The following is a 19,012-nucleotide window of genomic DNA, read 5'->3' as shown; positions in this document are numbered from 1 at the left end:
GGGCTCACTGCTGCACCTTGGTATCTTTGCCAAGTAACCCCTGCTCTTCTGGTCCTCACACTCAGTATTAAAACAAATTGCTAGATGTACATAAAGAGATGGTGATTATACAAATGGAAATACCCACTCAAAGTAACCCCTTTGTGAAATGACAGAGAAAAGCTATTAGAAACATTCGATCAAAACAAAACAGTCAGTGTAAGCAAGAAAGGCAAAGCTTCCCACTGAGGGCACTGTTCCTACAGTGTATTATGTCTACACAGTTAATGCTTCGTGTTGGTCTCTAATTTCTTTTAATCTTTTCAGGAGATACTGAAAGTACTCATGCAGGTACATTTTCACACTACTGTCTGAACCTCTTGAAAAACAACAATACAGCAGCAAAACAAGCATGTAGAAAAAAGCCACTTGTCCACCACTGAACATGTTTATATAAGAGAAGTGAAAATATCATCACTTAGAAGGACAGAGATTGGTTTGATTTTATTATTTAAGGCATACTGTTACATCTTTATTATAATCCAGCAAAGTAAACAAACCATAATAGGTCTGATTCTAACAGGTAGAGAGAAAATGGCCTGAAGTTGCAACAGGGAAGGTTTCAGTTGAAGAAAAAAAAGTCTTCACTCTAAGGGTTGTGAGGCAGTGGAACAGGTTGCCCAGAGAAATGGTCAAGTCATCATCACTGGAGGTATTTATCCATATATGGACCTGATGCTGAGGGATTTTAGTGGTGGACTTGGCAGTGCTAAGTTGTCAGACTTGATCTTAAAGGTCTCTTCCAACAAAAATGATTCTGATTCATGTAAAGCCAGTATTATTAACTTAGCTATATCATGTAAGTTTTCCATGTCTCAGGAATTAAAGGAGTTTCAGAGTTGGAATAATAATGCTTATGCACACATATCAGTACAGGCTGGGGTACAGGTGCTGGTCTATGTGCTTATGCACATATATCAGCACAGGTGTTAGAGAGCAGCCCTGTGGAAAGGGACTTGAGGATAGTGGTGGAGGAGAAGCTGGACATAAGCAGACAGTGTGCGCTTGCAGCCCAGAAGGCAAATCATATCCTGGTCTGCATCAAGGTATTATGGAAGTCTTTTGGAGAGATTTTTGTTTTGTTGTTCATTTTGAGGGAGTTGATGGATTTGGGGGACTTGTTTGGTTGGCTGACTGTTTCATAGTTTGTTTTGGTTTGTTTGTAGCAGTCTAGCAATTGTGCTAAAACTGGCAAAAAATACACACACCAGGCAGCAGATCTACCCTATGACTTCATAATCATACCTGATTTTCAAACCACATGAAGCATTTTTCTGACTAATTCTACTTCCTTTCCTCAGAACATCTAAATTTGATTAAGATTGTGTACACCAGTTATAACCTGAGGATCAATGCAGAAGGCTTATGTCTTACCTCTGAAATACACCCGAAGGAAAGGCTAAACCTCAGTGTCAAAAAGAGAAGCTACTGTTTGCAATCAAGAATATTTCTGATTATTAGAAGACGTTTAAGTTTCAGAAAATCATGAATATATGTGTTAGACTTTTAAAAATGAAATTTCCAACCATTGTATCTTATATGTGTGCTAAGTTAGTTCCTAAGTAACCATAAAGACAATGGTTGATGTTTTGACGATTAGAGCAACAAATCCTTGTTTTTCCTCAAAAGCCCACTTCAATATAAACATTGCTGGGAGTACAGAGAGGTATTGAAAGGCATTGTAGACAGGAAGGAGGAAAAAAAATCAATGAAAAAAGTGGACTAATGAAATGCAGAGGAAGAAACACAGAGGAAGACACAAAAAAGAAGAGAACATCTGGACCAAACTTTATGGAGAACAAGACAATGGAAGAGAAAAACACAGACCAGGAGAATTAGAAAATCAGATTGGGAACTACATTCAAAAGTGTTTGTCTTCAGAAGTCCTAGAGCCTAGCTCAGTCAGATCTACTCAAGTCTCCCAGGTATATGCAGGGTGGAAAAACAGACTCACAGTAAGAGATGCTTGGCATAGTACTGCAAGATGCAACCACTGTAAGTGGCTATGATTGTTAGTCTTTGGACTACAACAGCAGCAGATTTAATCAGACTGTTTCATTCAGAATTACTTGAGCCAGTAAAACTTTTTGAAAGGAACATCTGGTTAAATTGGGAGACATATGTTGTCTCAGACCATGTTTTTAGAAGTATTCTGTTGTATTTTATTCTAAGCTTTTAATGCAACAGCTCCCTCTAGGAGAGAGGTACAAAAGTAGAAGAGATCAGAAGGCTTACCACATTTGAAAGGCTGCTTTAAAAGCAGCAGTGCAAAACCAGACCTTTAAGATACATTGGCTTGGACGTCTTCCATCAGGCACGCACACAGAACTACAAAAGAACTCTGAATCTCTAAAGGTATACTTTTATACCATATAGACTAAACCAAGACAACTTCAGACAGAAGGTGAAAACTCAGATCAGCTGGGGGAACAACATGAAAGGTTCTGAAAACAAAGGCTGTCTTCTCCAGCTGTGTCCTTCTGAGGCAAATCCATACTTTTAATTCAGTAACCGTCAGAGGCTTTCAACAAACACCACATTTTCCTCCACTATGGCCCCATAAGAAAATCTCCTTTTCCCTTTGGGACAATCTTAAAGGCTTAGTTTTGGATCTATTCCTTACTCTTAGAAGTTTCTACGTCTGTACTCCCTGAGAGTATTTGGCATATACAGTAACATTCCAGAAAAAAAAGCACTAACTTCAGCATACTCAGGTGCTCTGTGAAACCTTCAGACCCTCTCCCTCCACCAGAGCATTCAGCCTGATACCAACCACAACACCCAGAGCAAAGCAAACAGGTGGCCATTTAAAAAAACCCTTGAAAGGACCACACAGGAAGCAACTAAACTGCCCATATAATGGATACACCACCCTCGAGCTCTCTTTTACAAGTCATTTGTTGCATGCTCACTGTAATCATGAAAAGTTTTCCCACCTGTGACTGTGGAGGAGTGCATTGAAAGCCAATCCATCAGACCAGCTACTGGTGAAATTGATAACATTGACCTGTGGGTAATTACGAGTTGATTGGCGGACCCAGCTCAAGAGAATCTTTTCACTGTTTGTTTGCTGCAGTCCAGCCATGATGTTTTTCATCACATCTTTGACCTGCAATAAGAAACAGAATTTCATTAATGACTGAACTCATTAAAAGCTGATTTTTTTTCCTTTTTTTTTTTTTTGACCCAAAGGACCTTCAGTTGCCTAGATTTAAACCTTACACAAAACCCTCCTCAGTAATTACAGACCATGTCACAGCCTAATGATAGCAGTCAAGTCTGAATGATTAAAGACAAGCAACATTGACTTGTTGGTCACGATCGCTGATGCATTCAATTCATCCATCCCTGTGGCACATGAAAACATTCCATGCATGAACACACATGGCACATTTGCTTGCACCACTTATGGAAACAGAGTTCATTCAGATTAAGTATTCCTCCTTGTGGTTTTCTTTCTTGGAAACAGATCCTTAGTCAATTTGATACATTATGGCAGAGTTTGACAAAACAAAAGCATTCTTCTCTCACTGGCAGACCTGAAGTACCAAGGTAAAGCAAATGTGCATAGGGCACAGAAGTAATAACTTTTACTTATATGTTCAAACTATGTTTGCATACATCTACTTGCATGAAAAGCGATTTTCACTGCATGCTTTAAAAGATCACTGTGTATGTCGGTTGTTTTCTTTTGAATGAATAGTTAATATTCCTCTTTCATTAGAGAAAGATCTCTGATTGTTTTACAAAAGGAAAAAAAAGACACCCCCCCAAAAAAACCCTCAAATAAACAAGCAAACAAAAAAAATTAAACAAAACAAAACCAAAATTAAGCAAAACCCAATCAACAACAACAAAAAAATCATCAAAAAACAAAGAAGCCAACAAAACTATTCTGAGAGCTCTATTGGCCTGGACTTTAACCATTATTTAGTCAATTATACGTTTCTTAGCTACTCTTTCACCAGTGAAAGAACATCCAAATCTTCTCCTAAGAAGTCTGTAATTTATTTTCTCATAAAGTAATCCCTTTGAAATCATTGCTTCCTCCTTATATATTGTGAAGAGTAGCAACCCACTTAAAGTGCTCCCTAAGATATAATTTAATTATGAAATTGCTTATTCTTGCTTATTCATTTATGGAGTATATAATTGCACTGTAATTCTCCGCTTGAATTGCTCTGCAGTATCAAAGAGCAACTTTCAGTACTTTTTGAGGATGGATGGATGGACTGCTTTGAAATTGTGAAACCCATGAGATAGCATGCAGAAGATGTTATCTCAAAGAATAATAAAATCCAAAAGGAATTAGCTTATGTGATATTGTAGAAAGAAATCCTCATGTCATCTTATTATTCAGTCTGGTAAATTGTTTGATAGTTTCACAGTAATTAATACAATGATTTGAGTAAGTGAAGACAGGCATTGCTAAAAGAATGTCTTGTATTAACCCAAACACTATCAATGCCTTCAATCTGCTTTCAGATGTGGGTGTACTCAGTGAAATTTATTATTTATGTTATTAGTTCTTGACATAGGAGGAGAAACTGAACCTCTCTGAATTTCACAGGACACATTTCTGACTTCAGTTTCAGACTGAAATTTACATCAATTAAAATTAGTATAAAATTCTGCCAGAGAAGAACAGCAACATCTTATAGTTGACTCCATTTCTACACCAGGAGACATAAAATAGAGAGCTTAAGAAAGTTAAGAAATATACCCTTCCCTTTTGCTACATGTGTCTGAGTGGGTAGTTTTTTGCTCTATTCTACTCTAGTGAGATCCCACCTTGAGTAACACATGCAGTTCTGGAGCTCCTATTACAGGAAAGATATAGACATGGGGCCACAAGGATGATCAGAGGGCTGGAGAACCTCTCTTATGAGAACAGACTGAGAGAGTTTGGGCTGTTCAGTCTGGAGAAGAGAAGGCTCTGAGGAGACCTTACTGTGGTCTTCCAGTATATGAAGGGGGCCTACAGCAAAGCTGGCAAGGGACTTTTTAGGGTGTCAGGTAGCAAAACTAGAAGTGTGTAGATTCAGATTGGATGTTAGGAAGATGTTCTTCACCAGGAGGGTGGTGAGACACTAGAACAGGTTGCCCAGGGAGGTGGTAGAAGCCCCATCCCTGGAAGCTTTTAAGGCCAGGCTGGATGTGGCTCTGGGCAACCTGATCTAGTTTGAGGTGTCCCTGCCTATGGCAGCAGGGGTGGGAAGTAGATGACCCTTGAGGCCCCTTCCAATCCTGGCAATTCTGTGATTCTACAACTCTATGATATTTCTTTGTGACTTCAACACCAAGAACTGTCATAGTAGAGTTACATAATTTAGAAGGAGGCTAAGACATTTGCCTCTTGTATTTCTACATAAAAACCATTCTCTGCTATGAGAAAAAAAAATTGGTTTTCATGCTAAAAATAAGAGAAGTTTCACAACTGGAATGTAGTGAATCAAACTTAAACAATATGAAAGACTAGAAATATGGGAACAGAGAATTGTCCAAAACAGAATTTCATTATTAATTTTGGATTTTGTATTGACAAATGATTTTATCTGGATAAGCAAAGCAAACTGGAACACAGGAAAAATAAAACATGCTTTCATATAGAAGGATAGCTAAATGATTTCAGAAATCATAGAATCAACCAGGCTGGAAGAGACCTTCAAGATCAGCCAGGCCAACCTAGCACCCAGCCCTAGCCAGCCAAATAGACCATGGCACTAAGTGCCTCATCCAGTCTTTTCTTGAACACCTCCAGGGACAGTGACTCCACCACCTCCCTGGGCAGCCCATTCCAATGCCAATCACTTTCTCTGGGAAAAACTTCTTCCTAACATCCAGCCTAGACCTCCCGCAGCATAACTTGAGACTGTGTCCCCTTGTTCTGTTGCTGGTTGCCTGGAAGAAGAGACCAACCCCCACCTGGCAACAGCCTCCCTTCAGGTAGCTGTAAACAAGGCTGATAAATATGAAAGTTCACAATATACAGAAAAGATCAAATGTTTCTGTTGACTTCAACATAAGAGAAAGGAGCAATAGGTATGAAGAGAGGAAATTAGGCAAAAAAAAAACCCCAAATACCAATGGGCCATCAGGAAGGTAATTATCAAAAAATCCAGATGATACTTTTTCTTCAGCTTTAAAGAGACCAAGACAAAAGTAGCATTTACTTCTACCTTTGACTAAACAAATATAAAATTCAAATGTGTCTGGTAAAATTTAATATGCTGAAAATTAATAAAGGTTTATTGTAATATTCCTTCACTTCTCTGCAGCAGGGGGGCTGTAAAAGTTATGCTTTTTTGTTGTCTCCTAGGGGATGTCAGGATTTTAAAATAGGGAGTAGAAAAGTCTGATTTCACCTTGAAAGCTGAGGTCACTTCCTACTTAGTGAGAAATGCTGGAAAACTACATCCAGAACTAAAGGCAGCTCCCCAAGGGTGCTGCCATCCCTCTCAGCCTGCTGCGGCACCCCTGCAGCACCTTGCCATGCCATGCCCCTTTGGGTGCAGCACACTGCTGCCTTAAGAACAGCTGGGCCCTGCTGGTTGACACTGAAGTCAGTTTTTTGAAGGCTTCTCAGTTAAGATGTACTGTTCAGAAACAGCAGTTTGAAGAGATGTGTTCATGTCAGCCTAAAGAGCTTTTGGATGGATAAACTCCTTCAGCATCCAGGCTCAAAAGCTACAGCTATTTCGGTGTCTAGTAGACTGCTGCTTGCTGTCAAAGGATGAGCTGACCTCTGATACTCATTTCTTTGTTACTTCTCCTTTCTAATGCAGTATATCCCAGCAGGAAACAAAGCTTTATGGTGTAGGAAACTCCAAGTCTCAAGAGAATAAAAATACTTGCTCTTCCTGGGGAATGGACTTTGACAATAAGAAAAGATTCCATTTTTAATAGAATAGAGGAAAAGCACAAGATAACTTTCAGAAACATCTAACTGCCAAATGGAAAGGTCTGAACAGAATGTGAGCATTGCTATTCACGTCACAACACTGAGAAGTGGTTCAAAGCAGTGCACTCAGGATGGGCTCATGTTAGCAGTGGATGCTCGGTCTCCCTGTTGCAGGACCACACCTTGGATCATAGCTCTGTGTGTAAGATGTCTAGGAACAGGGCAAGATCTCAGGCTTGTACTATATGTGTTTCACCTAATATCAACGCTCAGGCTCATAACGTTTTATAAGACTGGCACTTGGCTTAAGAATGCCAGACCCTAGGAGGGAAGGAAGAAGGAGAAAGTGATTTCATATTTCTCAATCATAATAGGGACCACCTTACAGCTCTCTGACACAAATGTTATTTTTCACTTGATATATTTAATAGAATCAGGGAATTGGTTTGGTTCAAAAAAAATTCTAAGATCATTGAGTCCAACCAGTAATCTAACACCACCACAGCCATTAAACTGTGTCCCAAAGTGCCACTTCCACGTGTTTCTTGAACACCTGTGGGCATAGTGACTCCACCACTTCCCTGGGTACCCTATTCCCATGCCTGACCATTCTTTCTGTAAAGAAATTTTCTTATCATCCAATATAAACTTGCCCAAAACAATTACAGGCCATTTCCTGTTATTATATCACCTGACACTAGACAGAATAGACTGACCCACACACACACAGAGCAACCTCCTTTCAGGGAGCTGGAGAAACCAATGAGGTCTCCTCAGTCTTCTTTTCTCCAGACTAAAAAATCCCAGCTGCCTCAGCTGCTCTTTGTAAGATTTGTTCTCTAGACCCTTCACCATCTTCATTCCCTTTTCTGGACATGCTGCAGCTACTCAATGACTTTGTTCTTGTGAGGGACACAAAAATGAATACAGTGTGGGCCCCACCAGTGCTTAGTACAGAAGCATGATAACTTCCCTTCCTCTGCTGACCACATTGTTCCTGATACAGGCCAGGATGCTGTTGGCCTTACTGCCACCTGAGCATATTGCTGGCTCATGTTCAGACAGCTGTCAACCAGCACCCCCAGGTCCTTTTCTGCTGGGCAACTTTTCAGACACTCTGTCCAAAGTCTATAGCATTGTGTGGGGTTATTGTGACCCAAGTATGGGACCTAGCACTTGGATTTATTAAACCTCATACAACTGACCTAGTCCAATCATAGAATCATAGAATCAACTAGGTTGGAAAGACCAGTCCAACCTATCACCTAGCCCTATCCAGTCATCAATCAATCTGGCCTGTCCAAGTATTCTGATTTCTATCCACTTCAGATATTGATTCATGCAGGATATTCTACTTCAGATATTCTGATTGGATAGATTACTTTAAAATCCACTAAACTCTTTCAAAAGACATTTTAAATAAGCCTCTTAAGAACATGTTTGCAGATGTTCAAGATACCCATCAAAGAAAATAATGTTCTTTGCTCATTGATTCAGGGTGGATTCAGAGAACCATTCATATTTTGCTTCTATCATTATCATAAGGATCAAAGGATGTTAGGGGTTGGAAGGGACCCAAAGAGATCATCAAGTCCAATACCCCTGCCAGAGCAGGACAGTACTATCTAACACAGATCACAGAGGAACACATCCAGACAGGCCTTGAAAGCCTCCAGAGAAGGAGACTCCACAACCTCTGTTGGGGAGGCTGTTCCAGTGCTCTGTGACCCTTACAGTAAAGAAGTTCCTCCTTGTGTTGAGGCAGAATCTCTTTTGAGGCAACTAATACCCATTGCTCCCTGTCCTATTACAGGGAGCAAGCGAAAAGAGCCTGTCTGCCCCCCTCCTGGCCAGCCTTCAGATACTTATAAACACTTACCAAATCCCCTCTAAGTCTTCTTTTCTCCAGACTAAAATGCCCAGGTCCCTCAGCCTCTCCCCATAAGCCATACCCACCAGTCCCCTAATCATCCTTGTAGCCCTCCACTGGACCCTCTCCAGAAGATCCCCGTCCCTCTTCAACTGGGGAGCCCAAAACTGAACACAGTATTCAGTATTATAAATCAACACAAACTAAAATGCTAGTTCCAATTAAAATAAAGAATCTGCAAAGAGCAGACCACAAGTCTTATGCTCTACAGAAGCATTCAGATGAGGCTGACTGTTGAAATGAACCTCTTTCTGAAATATTTGCCTTATGTATATGTGTATTATTTTGCTCACCCCCCCAGCCTTTTTTTTTTTCCTAAAGTAATTTAAGATGTTGGCTGTGACTCTCAAACCAAAGATTTTTCCTGGATTTTTTGTTGTTGTTGGAGGTTTTGTTTGTTTTGCTGGATTTTTTTTTCAGTTGGTTGGGTTGTTTGGGGTTTTGTTTGTTTGTTTCCTTATTTTCTTGCAGAGCAGAAAAATGTTTGCTCTTAAAATCAAACTAAAAAAGATTGCATCCTTCGATACAGACTTTTTCTACTCTAAAGAGTCTTTGTTAAATTTAACAGTTCAGAAATTAATGGCTTTGTTTTGCTTTTGCTTAAATATTAATGCTGCAGTGAGGCTGGGATCACAGAACTGTGAGAAAGAGGGCAGCAGCTTTAAGGAAATAGAAACTCTAATAAATTCAGTACTATAAAGAGCTTTGGCAGCAGGTGCTTAACTCAGAAAGATGGTTCAATTTCAGTGAAACTTAATAATAATCTGAAAGACAGATAAGAAAGGACACAATCATCACAGGGGATACGGAAAGCCACAAGATTTCTACTGAACCGGAATGAAAGCAGCAAGAATGAGTCAAATCTTGTCTGCTGCAATGCCTCTGCCAATGCCTTGCCTTAATGTGACTGCTGATACCCACTCAGAGTGCTACTGTCTCATTATTCTTTTCATGCACTTCTTCTTTTTATTTTTTCCCCACCTTTTACAGAAAGACACTGAAATTTTGTCAAGAGACAGTATTGTTGTCACATAGAAGTAAAGTTCTGCGTTAACTTGGTCCTGGCTGCAGTGTGTGAAACTTGAAAAAGCTTCTTGCCTGTTCATCTGTGACAAAAATAACTGCCCACAAAACTCATATTCTTTCTTTTTTCCCCCTTTCTCTACAGAGAAACTTTCTCTGGGTGACTCTTCTCAAGTCTGCAAGATCTTAGCATCAGAAAGCGAAATGATTTCAAAAGCAGGACTGAAGCATTATTCACCAACTGCCCCAGCAGCATGCACTAAATCAACCGGCCTGTCTGTTGTGATTTTTTCATGTCTCCCACAGATTATAAATAAATATAATAGCCTTGAAAAGTTATTGTAGGTAACATGGTATTTTATCCAACTGCAGACGACCGACAGATAAGTTTGGGGGCCCTGAGTCCATAATTTAAACTTTAACAACAGCTTGTCATGCTTCCAGCTGCTTAGTGCCAAGAACAATCTGTGGAAGGCAAAAATGGTACCAAGAGGAAGAAACATCTTTTCTTAAGAAGGTAGCAGCCAAGAGAGATGCTGAGGTGCTGGAACATGTCCAGAGAAGGGCAACAAAGCTGTTGAAGGGCCTGGAACACAAACCCTATGAGGAGAGGCTGAGGGAGCTGGGGTTGTTCAGCCTAGAGGAGAGGAGGCTCAGGGGGGACCTCACTGCTGTCTACAACTACCTGAAGAGACATTGTAGCCAGGTAGGGGGTGGCCTCTTCTCCCAGGCAACCAGCAATAGGACAAGGGGGGACAGTCTGAAGTTGTGCTGGGGGAAGTATAGGCTGGATGTTAGGAGAAAGTTCTTCACAGAAAGAGTGATTGGCATTGGAATGGGCTGCCCAGGGAGGTGGTGGAGTTGCTGTCCCTGGAGGTGTTCAAGAAAAGACTGGATGAGGCACTTAGTGACATGGTCTAGTTGATTGGCTAGGGCTGGGTGCTAGGTTGGACTGGATGATCTTGGAGGTCTCTTCCAGCCTGCTTGATTCTATGATTCTATGATTCTATTTCACTAGAAATGCTGCCTATTAATATGTAAGATAGTGGCAATGTATAAACAAGGCACAACAATCACAAAGATATTCTGGATCATTCAAATCACTTCAAAATTTTGGAAGAAAATCTCAAAAGGAAGAAAGATTTTCCCCACAGAGATGTAAATAGGCAAATTCACTGTATAATCACATTGCCTTTGTCTATCCACTTAGAGAGCTGTAAATAACCAAATTCACTTGGAACTGCTCCAGACCTTTGAGAGAAATAGGCAGCAAACCAACACCTCCCAAGTTTTGGTTAAGATAAAAGCTCAAGCACAAATCAAACTTTATTTAACATTTAGATACATTTTATACCTTTTAGATATTTTTTTGTATGAGCCCTCACTATAAAACAGCAACAGGGCTTCTTCTTGCCAATTAGGATTTAATTATGGGCCACGGGGGTGATCAGAGGGCTGGAAACCTCTGCTATGAGGACAGACTGAAAGAATTGGGGCTGTTCAGTATGGAGAAGAGGAGGCTCCAAGGTGACCTCATTGTGGCCTTCCAGTATCTGAAGGGGACCTACAAAAAAGCTGGGGAGGGACTTTTTAGGCTTTCAAGGAGTGACAGGACTAGGGTGAATGGAGCAAAGACGGAGGTGGGTGGGTTCAGACAAAGAGGAAGTTGTTCAGCATGAGAGTAGTGAGAGCCTGGAATGGGTTGCCCAGGGAGGCAGTTGAGATCCCTTGCCTGGAGGTGTTTAAGGCCAGGCTGGATGGGGCTTTGGCCAGTCTCTAGGGTAGGGTGTCCCTGCTCATGGCAGGGAGGTTGGAACTTGATGATCCTTGTGCTCCCTTCCAACCTTGACTGATTATATGATTCCACTCTTTAAATAGAAAATGAAATAGAATTCTAGCTAAATTGGAAATTAATTTACAAAATTTTGAATAGAGAAATCCACAACATGGAGGTCATTTTCTGAGTAGAATAAACTGAAACACAAACCTTGAAATATAGACTAAAAATCACAAATAGAACAGCAAAGAAGTTTCACATCTTTAACCACTGCTTTGAAAATATAGCCCACAGATTTTCCAAACATAGGAAATTCAGCTGAAGCTACAGGTACAGCTCCTGTCACAGTTATCATTAAGCTCAAGATGAAGTTTGAAACCTATGCAAGCAATCAGTACTCTAAGAGCACATGTCTGCTGTCAAAAACCTCAGTAGACTTTAACAGGGAATGCATGTCTTCCATGTGTGTACAAGTATGCATTAAGAAGGATGACGTGGAAAGCTGAAATTAAAAGTAGCAAGTACAGAACATTAGAGGTTGAAAGGGACCTCTAGAGATCATCAAGTCCAGCCCTCCCTGCCAAAGCAGGATCCCCTATGGTAGTATGCAAAGGCATGCATCAGGGCAGGTTTTGAAAGTCTCCAGAGGAGACTCTACAACCCCTCCCCGGAGCAGAGCTGCCTGTTCCAGAGCTCTGTCACCTTCACTGTAAAGAAATTTCTCCTCATGTTGAGCTGAAATCTTCTATGTTCAAGTTTGTATTTATTGTTCCTTGTCTTATTACTGCAGACCACCAAAACCAGTTTGGCCCCATCCACTTGACATCACCCCTCAGACATTTACAGACACTGATGTGATTCCCTCTCAGTCTTCTCTTTACTAGTACTAAAGCACACCTTTAATATGCTGCTTCAGGATAAAACATGAACAAATCCAATTATAAATTTGAACATGATTACTCACCTCAGTCCATAATTCATATAAATTGAAACAAAATGATTCAAGGATTGCTGGTAAAAGTTACACAGATAGGCTTTGAATTCCATCTGCTCTTAATAAGTAATTTAGAATGATGTTATGCCATTACACCATGATACTGGAATGGCAGACAAAAGAACAAGGGATTTAACTATTATCAGGTTTTCAGTGTTACCTTCATTACATCTTTGTCGTGGAAGGTAGTTGGATTCTGCAAGATACAGGGGTAGGAGAGGGAGCATGTGTGGTACTAGCCTTTGGCAGCCCTTTGTCCCCAGGAGGGGATAAAGGAACTGAATTAGGTACAGGGGGATCCTGTGCTGTTGTGTAAATATACTTTGTATGTTTGTATTGCCTTTTATATTCTTATATTTAGGTTTGGTTTGAGTGTTTTTGTTTTGCTAATACGATTCAATTTCTGCCTTCAACTTCTGACTGTAGTGAAAATGCTCTTTGAGGGGCAGATTTCCAGCAAAGTTTATCAGGGGGGATCCAATCCAACCCATAACATAAAGAGCCAACACAAAATAACAGAATCTTATCTCAGATTCATGAAAAGACACAGCCTCAGAGCATCTAGATGCTAGTTCTTTTTGAGTTTTTGCTATACTGCTGTCTCAGAATTTGTTTACTTAAGTATCTACCATGTTGCTTTTTATGAGATCTTTATTGCAATCCTTTATTTCTCTCTAAAGTGACAGGAAGCTAAATGAGTCATAACTGCTTCAATAAATTGTCAGAGAATCTTTTTAGTGCTCTAAAAATAATTCTTGGGAGGATGGGTCAGCACTGAAAAGCAACAAATGTGATTATTTAATTAAAATATAAAAGTTACTTTAAGGCACTAAAAAGAAATGTGATTATGAAAGCTACATAATCACATTGCCTTTGTCTATCCATTTTTCCTACAGTAATTGTATTGCATATTCTCTTGAAACATCTGACTGTGAAATTGGAGCCCAGAGAGCTGCTGCCAATTCTCTAAAACCTATTTTGTCTTCTTAAGATTCTTGATATCCTAGATTGTATGTAAACAGACTATCACAATACTTGCTGACTTAGGATGTTGCTGGCAACGTCTGTGTTTACTTTGTAGGTTGTGGCTGGATAGTAATGGAAAAAAAGATCAGTAGAGTAAAGGTGCTTCATGGAAAACAAGCAGCAGTGGCACTCACCTGCCAGTGGAGGATTATATTCCAAATCAAACCAAGGGTTAGTTTATGATTTCCATCCACAATGTCCGAGCTCCCAATATTTACCAAATCAATCTATTAAAGAAAGAAAGAAACAGACATATAAGACTAACAGCAAGCATAAGAGGTTGGCATTATTTTCATACATCTGGTGTTAACATTTTCCTTGTGAGAAGGAATGGGCCAGGGCAAATATTTCATTTGGTTTCTGTTGCTTGCTAAACCTCCAGCTCATGTTTTATAACTGCCGTAATTAATGGGCTGGCTAAAAGCAAATAGTGATTTAGAGCTCCAATTATTCCAGTTATACCATGTTGCAAAAAAAAACCCCAAACAAACAACTGAAAGTAGTAGCTAATAACTAAAAAATAATTTAGATTAAGCCTCCACAATTATAAACCACAAAACTGATAGGTGACACAGAAAAAAATACCCTATATTATACTCACAGTATCACAGTATCACCAAGGTTGGAAGAGACCTCATAGATCATCAAGTCCAACCCTTTACTCCTTATTATCTTACATAGTATGCCTTGTTGAAAGTTACATCTAGAACTTACACACTGTAAGAACTTACAAAATCAAGATATTGTTAAGAATCATAGGATCAATCAGGTTGGAAGAGACCTCCAAGATCATCCAGTCCAGTCTAGCAACCAGCCCTAGCCAGTCAACTAGACCATGGCACTAAGTGTCTCATCCAGGCTTTTCTTGAACACCTCCAGGGACGGTGCCTCCACCACCTCCATGGGCAGCCCATTCCAATGGCTTCTATCACCTAGGGAGTAAATGACTGCAAAGTGCCTAGGATGCCACCCAAAACTGACTACAGTAGAGGTGATGCAATTTCTAAAAGGCAATAGGAAGTACAGCAGATATTGACCAAGGTCATTGACATAGCTGGCTCTTAGTCTGCTTCAACATCTAACTGTTTTTTTGTTTGTTTGGGGTTTTTGGTTTTTTTTGGGGGTTTCTTACATATTTTAGGTTAGAAGAGGATTTATTTTACCTTAAATTCTACAATGTATAAGGCAAGGCAGGATGTGTTCTGGAGCACAGAGAAATAAATGATTATGATCTATGTGAGTCTTTTTTCCACATCAGGTTGTCCAGCAAATTTGTTTTCCACTATTATATTATACATTTTCAACTTCATAATGCATCAGCATTTCCTACCCAGAATTATTCTGTCCTTCACATGTGAAATGATCCTTAACACTCTCCCTCTTTTTATGAAGCCAAATTCAGGGATGTGAGTACAAGCCAATACAAGCTACGACCTGCATATTTGGATGGAAGCTGACTCTAAAATTTGCATCCTCACTGTTACATAGATGCAGTTTTTCATGGTCAAAACTGATACTTCTGTAGTGAAGTAACTTCATTCCTTCACAAATTACAGCCAGCATACCTCTACAGCACTTCTGAAGCTATGAGAAGTTACATCACATCTGTAGAATGAAGTTCTGTATGCTCAAAGCAAGCCTCTTTTCCAAAACATTTATTTCAGTGCATCTACGTACAGGTAATTTTTATTGATCACATACAAAGTTCACATTTTGTTTGGAACTCTAAAACTCTCTTAAGAACCCTTTTCTGTGAGATTGGCAATTCATTCTACCAACATCTTGGAACATTTCCCAGCTTGAACTTTAGACTTTATATCCTAAGTTGATTTTATATCCTAATTTTCAAATGAGCTCCATGTAGCAAGTGACTCACTACAAAGGTTATTGTTAGGGTATCACCAACTTATTATACAGGCTAAATGCTCCATCTCTTTTTGGAAATGGAAGCCTGAACACACAGAACCTACATCTGTTTTACTGGAACAGAGGAACACATCCCAGTTTCTCTCAGCATTGCCTCAGGCTATACTGGGATAACCTTTCACCCTAACAACATCATCTTTCCATAAGAAAAAAAAATAATCTGTAAAATGGATTGCCTGGAAGCAGCAGCATTTTTCAATCTGTTACCACCCAGATGACTGCAGAACCTCAGAGCAAGGATGGCACATACCAGGAGAAAAATCAAGGCTAGTCATAGGCTTTAAATAGCTTTAGAACCATTGAATTTGCATTCCTGAAGTCCCACAGAAATCCCTCTGAAGGTTGAGGAAACTATTTCAAAGGCACATCCTTTGGCTTTGTACTAATTTGATACAGTACATCAATACTAATTATTATGTTGTGCATAGCTTATAAGGTTTTCATTGACACTGAATGATCACTTTTCTTCCTAATGTAAATTTTTTCTTCATCTGGAAAACTTTTCTTTCTGTGTATGAAAGGAACTACTATTGTGTCCTGGAAACTGAATGAAGAGCACATTAATGGATTTACCTGATACACGGTGAATAAATACTTCCATAGAATCACAGAATCAAACAGGTTGGAAGAGACCTCCAAGATCAAGTCCAACACAGCAACCAGCTCTATCCAGTCAACTAGACCATGGCACTAAATGCCTCAGCCAGGGTTTTGTTGAACACCTCCAGGGATGGTGACTCCATCACCTCCATGGGCAGCCCATTCCAATGCCAATCACTCTCTCTGGGAAGAACTTCCTCCTAACATCCAGCCTAGACCTCCCCTGGCACAACTTGAGACTGTGTCCCCTTGTTCTGTTGCTGGTTGCCTGGGAGAAGAGGCCAACCCCCACCTGGCTACAATGTCCCTTCAGGTAGTTGTAGACAGCAATGAGGTCCCCCCCTGTGCCTCCTCTTCTCCAGGCTGTTTGCAACCACATTCCAGGTATGCAACACAAACTTTATTGTGTATCACAAAATTGCTGGGTTTGTTTTTTTTTTTTCCCAACAACGTGAAGTATCTCAGCTATTGAAGAACTTGAAAGTTTTCTCTTCGATTTAAATGAAATTCTACTTATAAAAAGAAAAATCAAGTGGAAGTCTTTAAGCCAGTCTTATAAGGTCACTTTCATTTACACACAAATCTTCAGATGGATAAGCATTACCTTAGATTTATAAAATCAATAACTTCATTCAGCGGCTGAACTCATGCATGTTTAGTGACCTACTGCAGCTATAAAGAAACCCAATATAATATGTGGCACAGAATACATTAGCAGTGTTCCATCCCATCTTACTGCTAAGTTTAAGCAAATGTTATAGTATATTTGAATTTATTCTTGAGGAGGAGATATGATATAATTAGTTAGCCACTGAAAATGTCTGCTAGAGTTGTGGGTCCTTTACAATGCTTGCCCAAGGAAGATATTGTGAGAATACTCACTCAGAAATGATGTATGGGATACTGGTTAGAAAAGAAACTCTTGACAAAGTAGAATGGAAAATGGCTTTGATATGATTCATTTCCTTGATGTTATGAACCATAAAAAAGAGACAGCAATAAAAATTCACCAAAAAAGATTTCTTGTATGAAAATGCCAGTGGCATCCTGGCCTGTATCAGGAACGGTGTGACCAGTAGGACAAGGGAAGTTATTCTTCCCCTATACTCAGCACCAGTCAGGCCACACCTTGAGCACTGTGTCCAGTTCTGGGCCCCTCAATGCAAGAGAGATGTTGAGGTGCTGGAATGTGTCCAGAGAAGGGCGACAAAGCTGGTGAGGGGCCAGGAACACAAACCCTGTGAGGAGAGGCTGAGGGAGCTGGGGATGTTTAGTCTGGAGAAGAGGAGGCTGAGGGGGGAACTCATTGCTGTCTACAGCTAGCTGAAGGGAGGTTGTAGCCAGGTGGGGGTTGGGCTCTTCTCCCAGACAACCAGCAACAGAACAAGGGGACATAGATTCAAGTAGTGCCAGGGGAGGACTAGGCTGGATGTTAGGAGGAAGTTCCTCACAGAAAGAGTGATTTGCCATTGGAATGGGCTGCCCATGGAGGTGGTGGACTCACCATCCCTGGAGGTGTTCAAGCAAAGCCTGGCTGAGTCACTTAGTGCCGTGGTCTAGTTGATTGGCTAGGGCTGGTTGCTAGACTGGACTGGATGATCTTGGAGGTCTCTTCCAACCTGGTTGATTCTACCGTTCTATGAAAACTCTTAGTTTTTCAGACTTCATAACTGTTAGAGATTGTGAGAGGATATTTTAATAGGCAGTATTACCCCTGGGAGGTAGTCCTGAAGGACAATGGGGTCCAAGGAAGCTAAAGAACAGTTTTCAAAAGAGAAATCATCAAGTCACAGATACAAGCTGTTCATGCTCATCAGAAGACAAGCTGGCAGGGCAGAAGGCTGTTCTGGCTAAGCAGAGAGCTTTGGGTAGAACCCAGGAAGAAAAGCAATGTCTACTGGCTATGGAAAGAGAGTCAAGCCACTCAAGAACAGTAGAATACTCTTACAAGGATATGTCAGGAGAAAATTAGATAGGCCAAAGTTCAACTAGAACTCAATCTGGCCACTGTCATTAAAGATAAAAAAGAGCTTTTAAAGTATGTAACTGTTAGAAATTATGCAAAATTAATTTTGATATACAGGTGAAGATTGTTAATAACTATAAAAACTGTTTTTTAACATTAAATCTCACCAGAAAACTTATTTACAATGTTCAAAATGCACAGTTTGGATATTTACACACACAGGGAACAGTCAACCTAGAACACTTAAGAAATAACTAGCAAATACAAACATTAAACTTAGAACTGGAAAGAAATTCTTGTTTTCAATTATACTGCTTGCCCACTAGGGGCCTTGAGAGGCTCCTTTCTGCTGCTAAGGCAGAAGGCACAATGGAATCTAGCTACAGATTTTTTTACAAAGAGGCTTTGAATATTTACTCACAAAATAGTATCAGGCAGTACCCAAACACTTGAAGGGAGTTATGACAGTGTCTTGAAAATCATTGCAGGTAAAGCAGAGCATAATGTGGAAGGGCAGAGCAGGCAAAAGGCAGCGCAGGAATGTGTCAAAAGCTTCTTTATTGTTTGCCTGAACATAGTGGCCTTTTTGGTCACAGAGATTCAGCAATCAGAATGGCACTTTGCCAAACCTGACCATATCAGGTGAAGTCAGGAGCTTGCTTTCCCTTATTTGAGAAGAACAAGTCTGGGCAAGTCCTGGACCTTTTGCCTTTTCCCTGCACTCTGCTTCCCTGCTCCAGCAGAGGGAGGGGGACCATGGGATCATGCCGGGCAAGCCAGGATGTGCATCAAGTCTATTCTGGCCTTCCACAACTCTATCTTGCATTAAT

At 40.2% G+C, this 19,012-nt stretch overlaps 1 protein-coding gene across 18 annotated transcripts in view; it reads right to left on the bottom strand.

The window, feature by feature from the left end:
* The window catches only part of DMD (dystrophin), a 1,274,903-nt gene that overhangs the window by 856,516 nt on the left and 399,375 nt on the right, over positions 1 to 19,012 (bottom strand). For all 18 annotated transcript variants that reach the window (XM_064151948.1, XM_064151957.1, XM_064151959.1 and 15 more), the window contains exons 5-6: positions 13,825 to 13,917; positions 2,976 to 3,148 (exon numbers count right to left, since the gene is read on the bottom strand). In XM_064151948.1, the coding sequence (XP_064008018.1) occupies positions 2,976 to 3,148; positions 13,825 to 13,917 (266 nt within the window). The remainder of the gene's footprint in view (positions 1 to 2,975; positions 3,149 to 13,824; positions 13,918 to 19,012) is intronic.

Source organism: Pogoniulus pusillus, chromosome 12 (genome assembly GCF_015220805.1).
Source record: "Pogoniulus pusillus isolate bPogPus1 chromosome 12, bPogPus1.pri, whole genome shotgun sequence".
Taxonomy (NCBI): Eukaryota; Metazoa; Chordata; class Aves; order Piciformes; family Lybiidae; genus Pogoniulus; species Pogoniulus pusillus.
The sequence above is the reverse complement of the archived record's forward strand: the minus strand, read 5'-3'. Positions and strand labels throughout refer to the sequence as shown.